Source organism: Hyaena hyaena, unplaced genomic scaffold, assembly GCF_003009895.1.
Source record: "Hyaena hyaena isolate Hyena2069 unplaced genomic scaffold, ASM300989v1 scaffold_509, whole genome shotgun sequence".
Classification (NCBI taxonomy): Eukaryota; Metazoa; Chordata; class Mammalia; order Carnivora; family Hyaenidae; genus Hyaena; species Hyaena hyaena.
In genome coordinates, this window is record NW_024081142.1 from 1,219,860 (window position 1) to 1,238,605 (window position 18,746).

Below are 18,746 nucleotides of genomic sequence, written 5' to 3' on the forward strand. Positions count from 1 at the left end.
GAGTTCCTGCTCTGTGAGCTGCTGGTTGGAGCCTCTGGACAAGTGATTTTACTCCTTCTATTCAGAGTTTTCTCCTATGTACAAAAGGATAGTAATGTCACCGCAATGAGTAACTCATTAAAATACTGAACACAATGTCTGAGAACTCTTCAGTAAGAGTAATAGGCATCAGAGACTTATTATTGCTACTATGTGTATGAACTGTGCTGCTAGACTAGGTGCTAGACACCTTTATCTCATGAGCAAGTTCACCCATCCATTTGTTTATTCATCTATTTAGTAATTCAGTCAACAAATCATTTTTTAATGCTGTGCTAGGCCGTGGGGGCTCACAGGAAAGGGAAACAGACAAAAAATAAATAGTGATGAGAGCTGCAGCGGAGGTGTGTATGTGTCGCACTCTAGCCTTGCCGAGGGAGGGGCCAGCGACCTTGCTGAGGGCAACAGGCAACGGTTTCATGGCCCAGGAGACCTCAGAGCAGCATCTCGGAGGAAATGTGCAGCCAGTGATGTGAGGGCGGGAGGTAGGGAGGGGAAGAGGATGCCACGCAGAGGGAAAGTCATGTGACATGTTGAGTTTCTGGGATGATGGCCATCGATCGCTGACCAGAGAGAAAGGTCCTTGACTTTCCCCTGGCTTTGGCATTCTGAGGAGTTGAGATTTAATTTTTGACCCTATAGACTTAGGTTTACCTATGACACTTCTCAGAAGGTCCTCATTAAGCTTTGATGAGTTACCTATGCAATTCTCAGGATTGCAGTAAGCAAAGCTGTAGGTAAGCAGTGTTTTCATTTTTGCAATCGCTCAATCATTTACTGGCAAGAACCCCCAAGACCAGGGGCAAAAAGGACATTTGGGTTTAATAACTGTTTGCAATGGATATCCCAATATAATTTTTGTAGAATTTTCTATCACTTGGATTTATTTTATTAGACTTTAAATATCAAACACATGATTCTGCAGTAAAAACAGGCTTTTGAAATGTTAACAAAACGAGGTATTATCAACACTCACTTATTAGGTTAGAATATATTCAAAACACAAAGGAGCCCATCATTGAGGTTTCTATGGAAGGAAGCTCTGCGGATAACAGCTACAAAGCACAGACCAGCCCTGTAGCACATTGTCCTTCACCCCCACCCCAGAGGCTGCCAGGCACCTTTTCTGAACTCTGCACGTTCCCAACAACCAGGAGGTCCCCTGGGAAGTATCTTTTAAGCCCAGAAATCTGGATCTTTGCAACGCACTAAGGAAAAAAAAAAAAAAAAAGCCAACTATACATGATAGTGATTGCCTCTGAAAACCTGGATTGAGGGCAATATTTATTTTCTTTTTAAACTTTTCTTTGTTTTCCAATTTTTTGGGTAATGAATGGGTTTATTTCTTAAAAACTTTTCCCCCAAGTCATGATTGAAAACATCACAGTGAGAACACAGGTTAAACACTAAATCCCTTGGGCTTCACATACGGTTCTTTCTCACTTATAAGCTCATCTTCCTTTGTTTAGGCAACTATGACAGGGAACTTAAAGCTAGTACTTAAGGGCCTTGATGGCAATCACTCTATTGTTACTGCTGTAAAATTTGGCATTTTACATTAACCTTCATTCCTGTGCATTTTCTTCTCTTAGTTATATTTTGTTTTGGAGTTTAAAATTTAATTAATTAGACTTTAACAATGTGTGCTCTTAAATCAATTTATTATCACAACTGATAAAACAATAGGACTTCAAAGCTGAAATTGATTGATCTCTTACGAAGGCTTTACTGGAAACCTTTACATAGAAGCAGGAGGCTTGGAGGTAACTCAGTAAAATTTCTCCCAAGAACTTACCGCAAACTGCACGAAGTCAATCGTGACAACATTTGCATCACTTGTAAATACCAATGGCTAATATTATGTTTTAAGAATGAAATCAGGATTAATATAATCTTACAGGCTGCTTCTTTTCTCAAGAAATTAAATTACAAGGGGAAAACGTCATCTCCTGGTCATAGTCTTACACAGCAAGAAACATTTTAATTGTAAATGTGCCTTTTAGAGCCTTTAAATTTCAAAAAGATGATGAGGAGGACAGATCCTGTGTACTTACTAATCTGTAAATAGAGTACCAGGCCAGGAATCAATTCTGAAATGCGGCATCAATTGCACAGGCTTCCACTTAGTTTTAGTTGAATAAAAGCCCTACTAGATACGCAAATAACATCAAACTTGCCAGATTAAAGAGAGGCCCCTCGTACTCTAAATCATGATTGTCAATCATCACCCAGGATTAAGGGATATATTTTAAAAACCTAAAAGCAAGCGCTTCCTTTTAACTTCTGCCTACTGCACATTTTGGATTATCGCCCAGAAATAGTATTACTTGAAACAAGACTGCCTCCCTCCTACCATCTATGAGAAGTGCATTGTTACCATCTGCTGTTGTCTATTTGGAATAAAACTCAGCAAGGCATACAGCTTAGTGTGCAGAGCCCTTCAGCAGCCTGTGCTCGTGTTTAGAACGCAGCTTCACATTCAATGGAGCTGATTTTCAGTGTAGTCAGTACTTTCTCGGCATTCCTATCCTCCCCAGCAGAAAGAAGCAAATTAGGCTAAGAGCTAAGACGACTGCAACATATTTACATTGTAAAGTGGAAACTTTAAACCCTGCAGTGACCGGTGAAGCTTTTCTTGTAAACTCTCCAGGTTTATTCAGGTGAATAATTTTCCCATTTTGTATTTTCTCATTAGCCTCGCCCGCTCCAGACATTCATAGGACTTTCGCTATTAGAAAATATTCTTTTAAAAGGCGTGTGTTCTTAATGAGTAATCACCCCAAAGATGTAATCATCAAAGGGTCTTAAATATATATACAAAATGGGGAACCTTTAAAAAGAATTTTAATAGGTCTAAAAAAACAACAGGTTCTATGAATGCATATGAAACAGAAGTGCAAATAATCTCTCTAAATAAATACATAAGACACTAATAGCAGTTTTCTTCATGTAGGGGTGGGGAAAGACTAATAAAGCAGGAACTACATTTATTTGTTTATATTATTTTGTGCTTTTTATTTTTAACATGTAAATGCATTGAACATTTTTTATTAATAACCAAAAATATGGTTATTTAAAATGGTGAAAAGACAAAAAATATATACGGGTTCTTTAAATGTAAAATGAAATCGCATTCTAGGACTAATCTTACCAAAAAATAACCTTTTAATAAGATTATTAAAACAAAGTGTTAATTTATGAAGAGTTCAGCATTCTATTAAATTGCTAACAAAACACTGAATTACAACCCAACAGGTTGCTTCATTGAATTCATTCATGTACTCCTGGCAAAGACATTCCAAATTTGAACTTAATTAATATTCCTTCTCCTGGTTTCCATAGTTTCTTTTTAAACATGAGTACCAGCAGAAACTGGCAGTAACTTTACCCATATTCTCAATAATAACCCCCTCTGGCTATCAATATGTATGAAAAGGAGAATTTTTTTTCATACCCACAAGAGCCTCCATTTTCACATCTTTTGTTTAAAAATAGGCTGGTAACCGTTCTTTCTCCCTCTTTCTTATATTGTATATGCAGTTTGACATACGTAACTCTTACCCTGTCTGCGATTCATACAACGCTCAGCTGAAAAACAAATGCTAAGAGTGGTGGTGCCATTCTGGGTCCAGACAACAGCCTCCCATCCTGCCTTCCCTAAGTGGCAAATTGCGGTGACCTATGAAACTGGGGCCTGACTATTAAGTGTCCTGGTAGAAACCACTATCAAGGCTTGACATTTATCTGGGTGCAGAAGAGGCTTTTGTTTCTATTCTCGCACCTGAATGAAGATTGCCTTGGCCACTGCAAACAAAGAAATATGAATTGGTAAGAAACTATACCTATACGAGTAAATGGCATATGGTCCATTAAAGTGGTTCGTTTGAGCACAACTGATTCACTATACTCCACACAATTTCTTAATGGCTAGGTCTTCTCCTACAGCCCAAAGCAGCAAGAAGCATTCTCAGACCTAGTCTTGGATCTTTTCCTCTCTCTGCCTCATCTCCTCTTGGATCCATGCTTGTCCTGGCTGGGCTGATTGCCTTCTGTGAATCCCAATGTATGCTTCCGGGCAGGCGCAGTCTATGAGTACCCCCGGGTCCACTTAATTTTAGTCTAGAATGTCCACCCCTTTCTGCCATGAAGTTGTTATTTTTCAGATTTTGCTCTCATTTCACATCTAGCCACTCCATCTCTGTATGTTTGCGTGTTCTACACTGCTGAAGCTATTTCCGCTGATTAAGTGCATCTGTTGTGGTTTACAGTAAGAATGATAGCCTTATCGATCTGGGATGAGCTCCATTTCTCCTGGTTTCCACAAATCAAGCCTGGACCATACATCACATCAGCCCCTGTGGTTCTTGCTTTTGCTGCTCTTTGCATTCAGTCCTCATTGGCCATTGGCGTCAATGATGCATCAACGATGCATATGTAGACCCCACCCAAAAGGTCATGGGGTCATTGACCTCTCCGGCTACTTCTCTTTGGTCTTGCTGACAACCACGGCTATCCCAACAAGTAAGCACAGAGCAGTCTGTTCTCATGGCCAATACAGACTTTGTCTTGTCCACTATCACTCTAACTTTCAGGCTCACTGATCTGTTTTCCCCTTAAAGGGATTATTTCTCTAATTCCAACAAGTTTGATAATAAACTTGCAAGTAAAGGACGGCTAGGAATACAACATGCCAGGAAACATGTTTCTAGTTGTATGTTTCTCCAAAATTTTCTCTTCTCCTATGATTATAAGGACAAAATACAGGATTTTTTAAAGTTTATTTACTTAAGTAATCTCTATTACCCAACATGGGGCTCGAACTTACAACCCCAAGGTCTAGAGTTGAAAGCGGCCCCAACTGAACCAGCCAGGTGCCCAAAATGCTGGATTTTTAATATGAAAACGATGTCCTTGCATTGAAACTGCTGTTCTCCCAAAAAAGTCCTGGGGATAAATTCAATTTAAATTAAATAAATTAGAAAGAAATGTGCTGACCCTGAACAGAAAATACCTATGAATTTTCACTGAAGGACATAAAACCAGATAGAAAACCATACCATCTTCCTGAATGGAAAGAACTTAATATTTTAAAATACAAACCCTCCCTAAATTAATATGCTTCTGTACTATAGTTTCAAGTAGAACCTCAACAGACATAAAAATTGTGCATATCTCCTCTGCTTGTACACACAACTCCCTTGTCTCAACAAACTTCACTTAGAAAATGTAAGTCCTGGAGCACCTGGGTGGCTCAGTCAGTTGAGCGTCTGACTTCGGCTCAGGTCATGATCACACAGTTTGTGGGTTCAAGCCCCGCATCAGGCTCTGTGCTGACAGCTAGCTTAGAGCCTGGAGCCTGCTTCAGATTCTGTATCTCCCTCTCTCTCTGACCCTCCCCTGCTCATGCTGTCTCTCTCTCTCTCTCAGAAATAAATAAAAAACATTAAAAAAATTTTTTTAACGTAAGTTCAGGGGATCCTGCATGGCTCATTGGGCTAAGTGTCTGACTTCAGCTCAGATCATGATCTCATGGTTCATGACTTCGAGACCCGTATTGGGCTCTGTGCTGACAGCTCAGAGCCTGGAGCCTGCTTCAGATTCTGTGTCTCCCTCTCTCTCTGCCCCTTCCCTATTCATGCTCTTTCAAAAGTAAATAAATATTTAAAAAATTTTTTTAGGGGCACCTGGGTGGCTCAGTCGGTTTAGCGTCCGACTTCGGCTCAAGTCATGATCTCACAGTTCATGGATTTGAGCCCCATGTTGGGCTCTGTGCTGATGGCTTGGAGCCTGGAGCCTGCTTTGGATTCTGTGTCTCTTTCTCTCTCTGCCCCTCCTCTACTTGTGCTCTGTCTCTGTCTCTCAAAAGTAAATAAATTTTAAAAAAATTTAAAGAAAAACAGAAATTCAAACATAAAATTAAGAATTTCAGGATGTCATTAGAACATCAAAGTTCAGTCCTTTCTGAACATAGGCCATGTGCAATTGCAGATTGCACACATATGAAGCTGACTCTGCCATCCTGACTTCTATATTTAAAATGGAAGTTCTTCCCTGCCAAGTTTTCTTTTGCTCTATATCGTGATCAATTTTTCCCCCAAAGCACTCATCACCTTCTAATGTATTGAATAATTTACTTATTAATTATATGGATTGGTTTCTGCTGCTGGAATTTAAGCTCAACAATATTTGGTTCACTGATGTATCCCATGTGCCTAGAACACTGCCTAGCATATGGCAGGCGTTAAGTAGTTACTGAAATGAATAGTAAATCCTCGAGTGTTAATAGGGCCTCCATCTTAGGCTAGTAAAACTGTGAGGTAGTTGGTGATGATTACTCACTAGAAATGTGCTTTGTTAACTTGTGAACGTTGGGAATCCTTCCACAAAGAGCAAAGGAGACACTGGTACCTCTCCACTCACACACTTGTATTGCTACTTATTTGCAGATTTGTTAATTAGGTAAAAGTATCTTTAAAATGGGCCCAAGTTGTCTTTACTGCCCATCTTCGAATCTGGACCAAGCTCTGGGGTCTGGCCTAGCCCAGTATTTAGGCAACATCATCAACAATGAATTTTTACCCACTGGCTCTTTCTTCTAAAGAGGAAAGAGGAAAGGCTCACTCTCTAAACTCATGTTGGTTTAGGTATTTCCAATCTCTGCATGCTATCAAGGGCCATATTAATGTTCAATCTCCTGCCTACTGAAGTGTGGAAAATATGGATTTCTTCAAGGGTAAGAGCAAGTTTTAAAAGTAACAATCAAAATCCATGGCTTGACTGTTAACAGAGTTGAGGTCAGAGCAGAATTACTGGGAATTTTCACTTTTCCAATATTCTCATTCATTGGTTTTGTAAATGATCTAGTTTTGGGAGGTTGCTGTATAGTTTGGATTTCCGGCAGTAGATAAGTCCATTATAATCTGAGATGTACCGTTTGGGGGAAAAATTATCTAGGATAAACTCTTCATCAGTTGATCTTGAAGAAACCTGTGAAGTCACCAGAAGTCTAAATCTAGATGTTGTAATCTGAGTAACTGCTTTTCTAAGAAATGTAACATGGTAGAAATGAGAGTATGGGTACCAATGTCTATGTTTAACTCCCTCTCCCTTCCCCTACCCGGGTAAACTTGCACTGGGTTTGCCTTGACCCCTTCATCTATGAAATGATGATGATATCAATCTATTCATTGAGTTTTTGTGTAGACTGAATGCAAACTCAAAAATAGTATATGGTACAAAGTAAATGCTCCATGAGTGTTAGCTTTCATTAGTTCTGTTTAGTAACTGAAAGTGATTGGGGTTGACTGTGCTGGGCTCCTGAAACATTGGAGAACTGCTTCCCTATATATAGATTTAGATAGAGGGCTCTTAGTGCTCCTGTGTGGTTATTTAAAATGAACTCACTTGGGCTTTGAGAAATCCACTCTACTGTAACTGACCTTCTACTCCCTCTCTCAATCATTTTAAAGCAGAAAAATGAAGGGGCCTTGGAATTAGGAGTGCAGGAGGGGGACAGAAAGAGCCTCTTTGGGTCTGGATTTGGAGCATGAAAGTTCTTGGAGAGTTTCTTGATGGGCGTTAAATTGGCCTCAACATCTGGGAGCCTGATAGAAACTCCACAGGGTCCCTGATATTGAATTTGGGGCTCATGAACCTGAGAAAAATCACTGCCAATGGCAAAGTAAATCACTTTTGGAGCTGTTCTTTGGTTATCTCCCAAGCATGAAGTAAAGCTTTATTAACATAACTTTAGGTCTAGGTGGGAATGCAAGGTCTTAGATTGGAATTGTTAGAATCTCAATGTTTTTTAAAAATTGACCTTTTGTGGACCAAGCCAGTAAAGCAGTGCACTACACTATACATTTCTGGTTATACGACACTGTATATTTCTGTAATGTCTGGAGTACTTATACATATATATAACATCACTTGAGAAATGAGAAAAGAAAAAAATTATTATATATACACGTCCTAATCAATCTACAAAGGAATTACTACACTAGGCCTACCTTTTGAGGTCAGATCATGTTCATTACTGAACATGTAAGTGGTCCAACCACAGGAAGTCATCTACATACTTGCCAATTTAAACTTTCTGAAGCATTGCCTTCAGTGGGGAGGGTGGGGGACAGGTGTCATTCCAGTTAATTCTACCCAATATATCTATACACTAAAATGCTTTTTTTTTCCCAAAGTAAAACCCAAAATCTCAACAACTATACAATCATCAAACAAGTTCAGTTTTCAAAATGATTCCCTTATGTTTCAAAGCCAAAGGATTTTTTTTTAATTCTGCCACTTCTAGTATTTCTGAAAAAATGCAGATTAAAAAGTTTAAATTTTTCATACTACCTTAACCCAGTTCTCCTGGTGCAAGAATATTCTTCCAGCACTCTTCTACTCTCCCCCACACTTACTTTTGCTAATGTATAAAATAGTATACATTATTGTGTAAATTACAAATGTTAGCATTCACCAAGATATGTAAGCTAAGAATCTTGGGATCATCATTGAGTCCTTCTCTTCCTTGCCCTCCACATCCAATAAGCAACAATAGATAGGTTCTATTAGTTTCATCTTCCAAGTGTTTCCTGAATCCATCACATCCTCTTCACCCTTCTGAACCACTGTGCACGTTCCTGTCATCCTTTTAGAGCTGTTCATGTCATTCACCTACTTACTCATTCATGGTTGATTTTGTCATCTTCATGATAAAGCTGAACCATCGGCATAACATTTAAGATTCTTAATAAGGTAACCTTGAGCCAAGTATTCCAGCTTTACCTGCCTTTTGTTGACAGACCACACACCTTGAGCTCTACTCACGGAAGTCTTCTTCTCCAGTGAATATACCAGTGACTCCCCCATGCTACACCCTTGCGAGTCACTTCTACCTCGAATGTCCCTTCCCATGTCCCATTTCCTGAAACGTTCCTTGTCTTTTAAAGTTCAATTGAAATGTTAACTTTCTTTTGCGAAATCTTTTTAGAGGAAATAAAGTGGTTAAGGCATGGACTCTGGAAGCTTGTGGGTACAGGTTGAATTCTGACTATTGCATTTTAGATAGATAACCTTGGTCAAGTTATCGAACTTCTCAGTTCCCTCTTTTGCAAAATAGGGATAACAACACTTTTGCAGTGTGAGAATTAAGTGAAATAACAAATGTGCTTATTAACAAGGTGCTTGACTTAGTAGGTATTTAATAAATGGTATCTTTCGTAGCTTTAATGACCTATCTCACCTCCCTACCAGCCCACAAACTTAATCACCAGCTCCTCGGAGCTCTTGCAGCACCTGGTCTCATGCTACTATTACAGTACTTATTACAGAACACTATGACTGGTTGCATACGTTCTCTCACTGGGCTAGCCTCTTGAGGGCGGGATCTTTTTATTCATTTTAACACCTTTACCTTCCAATGCAGTACCTGGCAAAAAACAGAATTTCAACGTTCATCAGATGAAGAATGAATGAATGATCACCCAAAGGATTAGAAAACCCTTTAAGGCTCACAGGGGCGCCTCGGTGGCTCAGTTAAGTGTCCAACTTCGGCTCAGGTCATGATCTCACAGTCTGTGGGTTCGAGCCCTGCATCAGGCTCCGTGCTGACAGCTCAGAGCCTGGAGTCTGCTTTGGATTCTGTGTCTCCCTCTCTCACTGCCCCTCCCCCACTCGCTCTCTGTCTCTCAAAATAAAGACATAAAAAATTTCTTAAAAAGCCTCATAAAAATGGTGAGACTAAAAAATGATCACAAAGGTCTTTTCTCCCCACTTCACAACATCTGTACAAGGTCACAGAACTAATAAGTAACAAAGCCAAGACGCTATCTGCTGTTTGTCTGATCAAGAGCCTTAGGTCTTCATCACAACGGTATATGGTCATTGCATGCTGGTAGCATTAGGGGAGGATTTGGATCTTACATATTCTGTTGGGTGCAGAGGTGACTTCTTGAACTAATCTATTTCTGACATCACTATAAGCTCTTAATAGAATGCTTGCGTCTTCTTATATTTAGAATTATAGAATTTTAGTAATCATAGAGACCTAACAAGGAAACTGAGAGCTAATTTGTTCATGTACAGACTCCCATTTCACATGAAGTTTATTGTAACATCTATTAAATTCATCCCAGATATCAACTCTTTTCTCACATAAAGTCTATCTTACTTAAATGTATTTTTATTTTGGCCTATGAAATGACAACTGTATGATCATTTTTCCTCTGAATTTTATTTGTAAAAATATCCCACTGGTATTCAGTCATCAATGGTCAAATTTGCATTCAGTTTTTCTGATATACTCTATTAACTAGCAACTACTCACAGTAGCAAAAGATATAGAAAAACATAAGCATATGCATGCACTTCAAATTTAATTTCTTCAAAATGTGTCACGTTTTGGCATAAATACTTTAACCTTTCTCAATTTGGCCTTACTAATTTGCTCACTATAGTAAAAGAAAACACACCAAAAGAGAACTGTTTCTGAGTGATGAAGTTATGAGTAATTTTTATTTAGAATCTTTACATGCTTTCTGTAGTGACCATTTTTCATTCCCCTTTGTCCTAAAGCCAAAACTTTGGTGGCTGAATGGGGTAAGGTAGGCCTCCTCTTGAGTAGGAGAAACCCAGTATGGGGTGTTGGAGCTCAGGTGGAGAAAGGTGTCACAACGGAGAGTGTATGTAAATTTAAAAAACATAATATGTGATGATATAAACACAAAGCCCCAGAGCATTGTCTCCTGAGAAGTAGTAGTAATGACACCTCAGTCATGATAAGCACACCTCACGCACAAATCATGGCTTCTAAATACCAATCCCCACCAAATGGTAGAGAGATAGCTGATTCTAAGGCTGGGGCAAAGGCAGTACAAGATGAGTTTTGAAAACCTGTGTGCCTAAAAGTAAGAAAGTGCTTTAAAAAATGATGGCAATATATCAAAAGGGCGTAGGAGCCAATGTGAAAGGGCTCACACTGTCCAAACGTGGAACAATTTGGAATAACAGATTATAACCGATTGACCTATTGGGGGTGCCTGGCTGACTGAATTGGCTGGGCACCCCACTTCAGCTCAGGTCATGATCTTGCAGTTTGGGAGTCTGAGCTCTGCCTAGGGCTCACTGCTGTCAGCCTGTCAGTGCAGAGCCTGCTCTGGATCCTCTTCTCCTCCCTCCTTCTCTGCCCCTCCCCTGCTCATGCTCTCTCTCTCAAAAGATAAAATATTTAAAAAATAAAAAATAAAACCATGAATTCATACTGACATTAATAAAGTGGAAGTTTGATTAGGAGCAGGATATATACAAAGCTTCAACTACTTCCCCAAAAAATATTTACAAAGAAAAATCCAGTAACTTTACAGTGGAAAAGCCTGAAAGGTAAGCAAGTAATCAAAATGAACATCATCAGAAATGGGGCAAAATGAAATTGTGCACTACCTGACAGAAGGCAATGAAAACACAGAATCAGTTCAGTAATATTACAACAAAAGACATTCAACTAGAATCTAATCACAAGGAAAGAGAGAAATCCAAATTGAGGGACATTTTACAAACTAACTGGCCTGTAATTTACAAGAGTCGAGAGTAGCAAAAGTCAAGGAAAGACTAAGGAACTGTTCCAGAGCCAAAGAAACAAGAGATTCTGCAACGTAAGGCTACATGTGATTTTGAACTGGATCTTTATAAAACATTTATTGGGACAACTAGTGAAAATTGGATAGGGTCTGAGGGAGTAATATGCCAGTGCTATTTTCTCTAATTTCCTACTTTTGATGGTTGCATTGTGGTTATATAGGAGACTTCTCTCTTTTTGGAAATGTAAAAGTACTGGAGGGTGATGCGGCATCATGACAGCAGCTTACTCTCAAAGCAGAAATATTTTATTTGTACAGTATTTACAACCTTTCTGTAAGTTTGAGATTGTTTCAAAATTGTTCCTTTAAAAAGCAGAATGCAGTGAACTAATCAACAGATTATTCTTAAAGAGCTGGTAAAGTAATTCAATGAGATATAGAACTCCAAAAAACATAATTTTAATTATGATGAAGTTTGTCCCAATTCCTGTGTCCGCTGTGCACATACAGGTTCTTCAAAACGGTTTTAAAAGTTTCGTCATTAATTGACCCAGAAATTTTTCACATGACTTTCAGAATCCTACTTACAACACACACACACACACACACACACACACACACTTCTATTAGTTAGGATAGCGATAATGTTTGTTGGTGCTGTTCAGTAGAGGAAAAACAATGTGAGTTCTATTTTTTTTTAAACCAAACAAAAATGCAGGTATTATTATAAAAATAACATCTCCCCCTTGTGGCAAAAAATGAAAATACATTTTACTGAAGAATCCTAATATAGAGGCACTTAGTATTACTCCTTCTAAAGTATTTTCATATAAATTCATGTGAATCCTCTAAATAGCACACAACATTTGCAAACAATATACTTAGAGGTAGTTTCACAGTTCTCTTAGGTCAGCAGTGTCTAGATTCTGTGTGGATACTATTCTCTACAGCAAAAAGCTGCAGGCCTGATAAAACTGCCACAACAAAATACTAGAGTTCAAAGGAACCAAATTTACCCACAGTATAAAGATTAATATGATAGGCAGGTAAAAACGGATCGTTTCACTTAAAGGCACCTGCCTATTTAAGATTACAGGGGCACCATGAAGGCTTTCCTACCTCTCAAAGTTTAATCTAAAAATTTTGAAAATCCACCATTGGAGATTAATTCCTTACAAGTGATTCCATCCCATCTTCAGACTTAGAGTATTAATATAAAGATATGCTGGAAGGGATAAGACTTTTTCCTTCATTTAAGATTGCTAATAGTGAAAAGTCACTCATCTGAGCTATAAATAAATGAAACTTAACTTACTCATTTCAGATTCCTACCCCTGATCTTAACCTTTCACATTTCTTCCAATTAAGTTACCATCACTGATAATTCTAGGTTTTACTGACCTTCTAGTGATTATAAACTTAAGTGGTTTTTCAAAGTAAACTTAATTCCAGTTTCAGACTTTTAAATTAAAAGTGGCTCAGTTGGATACTGTTTCTTCAACATAGTAATATAAATATTACTATCTTGGCTAAAATGAATTATTGACAATTTTAATACATGTTGCACAGTACATATTAATATAGAAAAATACATGTTATCAGCAGCATAATGTTGACCATGTTCTAATCCATTCCACCTGCTCAAATATTAGTGCAAATAATTATATATTTGTAATGCATCACTGCTGTCTAGCACAAATCTATGCCTTCTGAATAAATGACTTTCCTCTGAGGCTGTTTGCTGTTTGGAGTATGATGTGATATATTCATATTTAAATTGGCTTTTTATGGTGAGGCAGACTGCAACCATGTAAAACACTCAGAAAATGAACAAGTATGGTTAATTACTTTCCCCTCCCACCACAGGTGATATTCATCTCAAGAACTGAAGTTTACTGTCACCACCCAAATATCAGTGTTAAAAGTATTCAGGGCCAAATAGTCAAAAGTATCAGTCTTGTTAAAAACCAGGGTTATTACCTAACTGCTCCAAATCACCAATTAAAATTCTTACAATCTAATGGGTCAGGTTTCTCTCCCATATACCCTTGAGGAGTTGTTTCCCCCCTAAATTTGGAAAGAGAAAGGGCTGGTCAGTGGTTAAGAATAAAAGTTAGGAGTTAAGGCAATTTTTAAAATATTAAACATGCAATTTCTGATTACATGAAATGAGTACCTACTGCTGATACACTGAGTATGTTTCCCCCTATATTTTCAGTCCAGCATTAGCGATTTAAAAACTACCGATTTAATTATGCATTAAGTAATTAACAGAACTGGCAAACTTATGACATTAAAATAGTGTGTTTTTGAAGGCAGAAATACTGATTTCCCCATATTTTCCAAGGTAGACTTGTAATTTACTCCTATGTTATAAAATGCCTGGCCTCTTTCTTCTGTAAAAATTATTAAGCGATATAGTACTGTAATTATGTGAAATAATACTACAGAGAACTTTTTGACAGAAAGATTTCTATTAAGTACAAACTTAATATTAAATTAAAATTTCATGACCACTTATAAAATTTTAAAAACCAAATTTAGAAAGTATGACCACACATTGGGAACATTAAAAAATCTAACAGCAAATGAAATACTGACCCTGTGTATCAACTTCATAGCCTAAACGCTACAGTAGGAACCAAACACTGAATAAGAAGAAAATTAGACTAAGGAAAACTAATGAATGAAACAAAATAAAGGACCTATTTAATGTCACATAAGGAGAATAGAATAGTACACAGAACAAGAGTGAAAAAGATTTAGGTTTCAATCTGAGCCTTTTATTACCTACAGACCTTGAGCAGATCTACTTAATGTTTTTGTGGCTTAGATGTTTCATCTGTCAAATGGAGATAATACTATCCAACTCTTAAGGCTGTTCTGGAATCAAATGACAACATGTATACAAATGATTAGCATAGTGCATTGAATTTGAATCAATAAATGTAGCTATAATTATCTTTATTATGCATCAATATTTAAAAATTGTTGTTTTACTTTATGCAGAATTATTTACTCTAACAATATAGACTGGTCTTTTCCTGCAAAGCACACGATGTATTTCAGGACAGAGTTTCTCAAGCAGAAAGAAGTATTATAGGAATTGAGTACGATTAAACTAATCGGATGAAAGCATAAAGTGCTTTCAATGTCAAATTCTCCAACAGAAATCAGGAGAATTCAGTACATTTCTAGAAGGTACCTCACACGTCTGAGTCAATGAATAATATAGGGGTAATATGCAGCCTAATTTTGTAGTAATAAAAAAGAGGTTAAATTCCCAGATGTGAGCTCTGTAAGTCAGTAACAAACTATGCTGAGTGAACCTTGCTAACTCTCACATAACAGATGTTCAAGCATGCTTTAGGCACTACCTTATAAACATGACCACTTAAAGGGTTTGTGGCTTTTCAGGAACCAAAATCTCTTTATCTGGATACCTGTAAATATGCACCATCATAGATGAGAAAAAGGCATTTTAAGGAAGCAGTACATTCTCCATTTTGAATCAATCTAATAAATTATTTCACCGTAAGCCAGAAGGCTGATATTCAGTGAAAATCTAAAGTGAAAGAGGAAAAGAAAATCATCTAAGTATATCATAAGTTAATGTATTTAGTTCTTTTTAAAAAAGGAAGGTGCTAGAGACTTGCAACCATGGTTATGCTCAAAATGAGGTTAATACTTATCTTGAAATAGAGTCAACTGTCTAAAGATCCATCCAACTGTTACTTAATAATTCTTCATAAGGACTATTCATTTACTCTGGCCGACTGTCATTTTCATTATCATAACTTAGAGAAGCTAAAACTTGTGTCCTGTATTTTAACTTTCTGTATCATTTTACATAAACATCATATACTTAAGTTTCAGAAAAATAATTTGCAGTTTTGGAGCCTATTTTCAATTTCAAAACATTACCTAAATATCGTCTGTTAGCTCATGTGGAAATGCAAAAAACTGTACGGATTCTCCTTAATCATATGTGTCTAATGTTACTAATATTCAAAGTTCCGTTATTGCTACTTAAAATTTTATCATGTGCATTTGAAAAACATCTTACTTATTGATCTCTTTTGAGTCATAAATTGTGGGCAAAATTTTGTAGTGGCCATAAATATAAAAAGTACTCTAAAAACTGGAATACAAAGAATGGAAGGAACGCAGAGGGCTTTATACAACAACGAAAAAATTTTTTAGAGAAAGCTAAACAGTTTAAATTTCTAACCTTAGGAAAAAAAGTATTTTTCTTCTAAAAAAAGGAAGTGAGAAGACCTACCCTATAAAAAATAAGAAACATCTTAAAAACTTAAATAGCAATAATTTAAAAAGTAAGTGCGAATATCTTTAAGATGTAAAAAAATGGAGTGAAATAAAAAAAACAACTGCCGGGAATTTGTTTATTAAGCATTAATGTTAACATTTCTAAATTAAGTATTCACTTATGAGTTTTCTTTGTCACTGTCTTGCTCAATGGACATTATGGAAAATATTGCACAAAACTCAAGCATGGAAATAATAACAAAATATTTAAGCAACATATTTATGCTTTACATTTAAAAAAATTAATCCAAACAAAATAATTTGAAGCATTTCTCTGATCTGGAAGTCTTAATGCTCTCATGTTTATTTAAGATTTTGTTTTCGCTTTTTTTTTTTTCTTTTTTTTTTTTTTACAAATTGACACTGTGTACAAAGAATTCAAATGGCCAGTAAAACTACTGCTTTAAAATTGTTGGCTTTAAGTAACAGAGGTATAATTTGAATTCACATCAGAGCTTTCTAAAATGGCAATAGTACAAGCATATGACTTTCTCTGGTATCCAAAATCTGTTCTGGCTCTCCCTTTGGCTAGGGAATAGAAAACTAGGCAGCCTTCTAAAGCTGCCACAATTTTCTAAAATGCTTTGACAAAAGTTGGCATACTTTGTTTCTTTTGCTTACCTTGATAACACTGGGCTAAACAGAAAATTAAGAAAATTCGGTCAATAGTAACTTAAACAGTAGCTAGTGCTGGATCTGGAAGTTCTCGTAAAATTGATAACTATTCAGAAACATAGTCTTAAAAGATAAGTAGTTTGCCACAATTAGGCCAAAAAGCCTACATTAAAGAAAAAAAATGCCAAGAATGAACTGAACTTTAAAGTTTATCTCTTCCTAGGAGATTACAAACAATACAAAGGGAGCTGAAACACTAAATACAGATAAGAATGAATTCTTGCAAAGCAAGTTTAGAGAGATTGTAAAGTAATAGCCTTGCTAAATTTCCACTTGATGTTTAAAATTTTATAAGTGATTTATAATGTCACCATATTAAGCCAATTCAATTAACTCCATTCAATAAGAATTGCTTCAGAAATGCCTTGAAAAAGATGACAGAAACTATAGATCTGAAAAGCAATCAGTCTTTACAAAGCTCATCTCCAGACTTAGAATATATAACGCTATCTATCAATTACTGATTCCCCTTAAAATAGATTACCCATTACCAATGTTTAGCCATCCCATCTTATTCCAGTTTAGCATTGAGAAAGAAATCTTAAAGGGCTGCAGTGTTGCTAAACACTGTCAGTATTTCTCATATTCACCATTTAGACTATACCTCAACTTTACTTCCCTTATAATATTAAAATAATGAATAAATATGGATCCTTTAGTTAAGGTCCTCCACCTTACCTTAAGTGAAATATAAAATAAGGTAGACTTATTATTTCTTGCTAGCACTGGCTTAAAATCTGTTCATGAAATAAGAAATAGTAAACTTTAAGTTTTTTTACCCAGAAAGCAGATGTATTCTGATCCACTCCTAATATCTACATAAAACATTTCATCATTTTAGTTTAGTCTATAACATTTTCTTGGAATATTATTGTACCTCAGGAGAAAATCCAATTAACCAACTACAGAAATTATGCTCAATTGTTAATTAACCTTTTGAAAGAGGCAAAAATTCTCTAGGAAAACCTAAAATAACAACTGATTAACAATTACCAAGTGCTGAAAAGGTCATTAAAAATTGGTAAATAATAAATGCAGTTTTGCCGTATTTTACCATTAATGCAAAATAGGATGGTGAAACTTCCCGACGGAATATGTCACAGAACACAAACTGAACACTGATAGCATCTCATTTGTCTTCTGACATCAACATTTTCCAGGATGAAAAGAGCGACATGTAGCTTCACAGAATGTGAAATTTAGAATTTGAAATTTGTTAAGTTCAAGAATGGAATTAAAATTTAACTTAAGGGGAAAAAGCAAAATATGGCTGGTAGTGTCCAAATTTCAAATAAAATCTCAAGAGTAAGTATGGCTGCTGTTTTTCTAAACAGTCATTTTTTCATAAAATGTTGGCTGTGTCATAAGAAATCTCCTGTGCTTTCTATCAACCAAGACCTGCTGAAGTACAACATGTTTCCCTTGTAAATTCAACCTCAGCTGAAATGTCGAGCAAGGCGGGCAGATCTATAGTCAGCACGAAGTTGTACGAAGGAGTGAAGAATGTTCTTGTCCAGATTAGCAAGTTGTTCTCCTGAGCAGACTTGCTTTAAATTATCTGGGGCGACTACCAGAAGATTGCAAAGGGCATGCAGAGTATCAAAAAGCTGTAATACCAGTGAGATCTGAATTAAGAGAAGAAAAAAAAACAACATTGAAACAAAACAATTTCTATTTTTACAATTAGTTTTTAATTCTTCTCACTTATTGTTATTCAGTAGTTACTAATGTGGGAGAATTCAATATATCAAAAATTTTAAAAGCTCCTGGAAAGTATAAATGCATATATTTCAGACATTACATAAACCTGGTATAATCCTTCTGAAAAGATAGTATGCCAATTTTCTTCAACAGTTAACAATCATTTATACTTATGTGGATTAGAATTAGTTATCATTAATATAACACTTTTCTTAAATAATTTAAACCTTAAGGAAAACTGATTTCAGAGAGATGTACATGAAGAAAAAACATATTTTCCTGATGTGTGATATATGAAAATATGATTGGAACAAAACTGTTTCAGTTAGGAAATGTGAGATCTGTCTCGTTAAACATCAAGGTGTAAGCTTTTAAGTAATGTTAGTAAGTCAGCATGCGTTCTTAATGGTCGGACTTATGTTCTTGAGCCTA

The 18,746-nt window shown here is 36.4% G+C and overlaps 1 protein-coding gene across 1 annotated transcript in view; it reads right to left on the reverse strand.

Annotated features, from left to right (window-relative positions):
- Positions 1-11,896: 11,896 nt before the first annotated feature.
- EXOC5 (exocyst complex component 5) overlaps positions 11,897-18,746 on the reverse strand; it is a 55,406-nt gene continuing 48,556 nt past the window's right edge. The window contains exon 18 of the mRNA XM_039255131.1: positions 11,897-18,238. Coding sequence (XP_039111062.1) covers positions 18,050-18,238 — 189 coding nt within the window. The 3' untranslated portion in view covers positions 11,897-18,049. The remainder of the gene's footprint in view (positions 18,239-18,746) is intronic.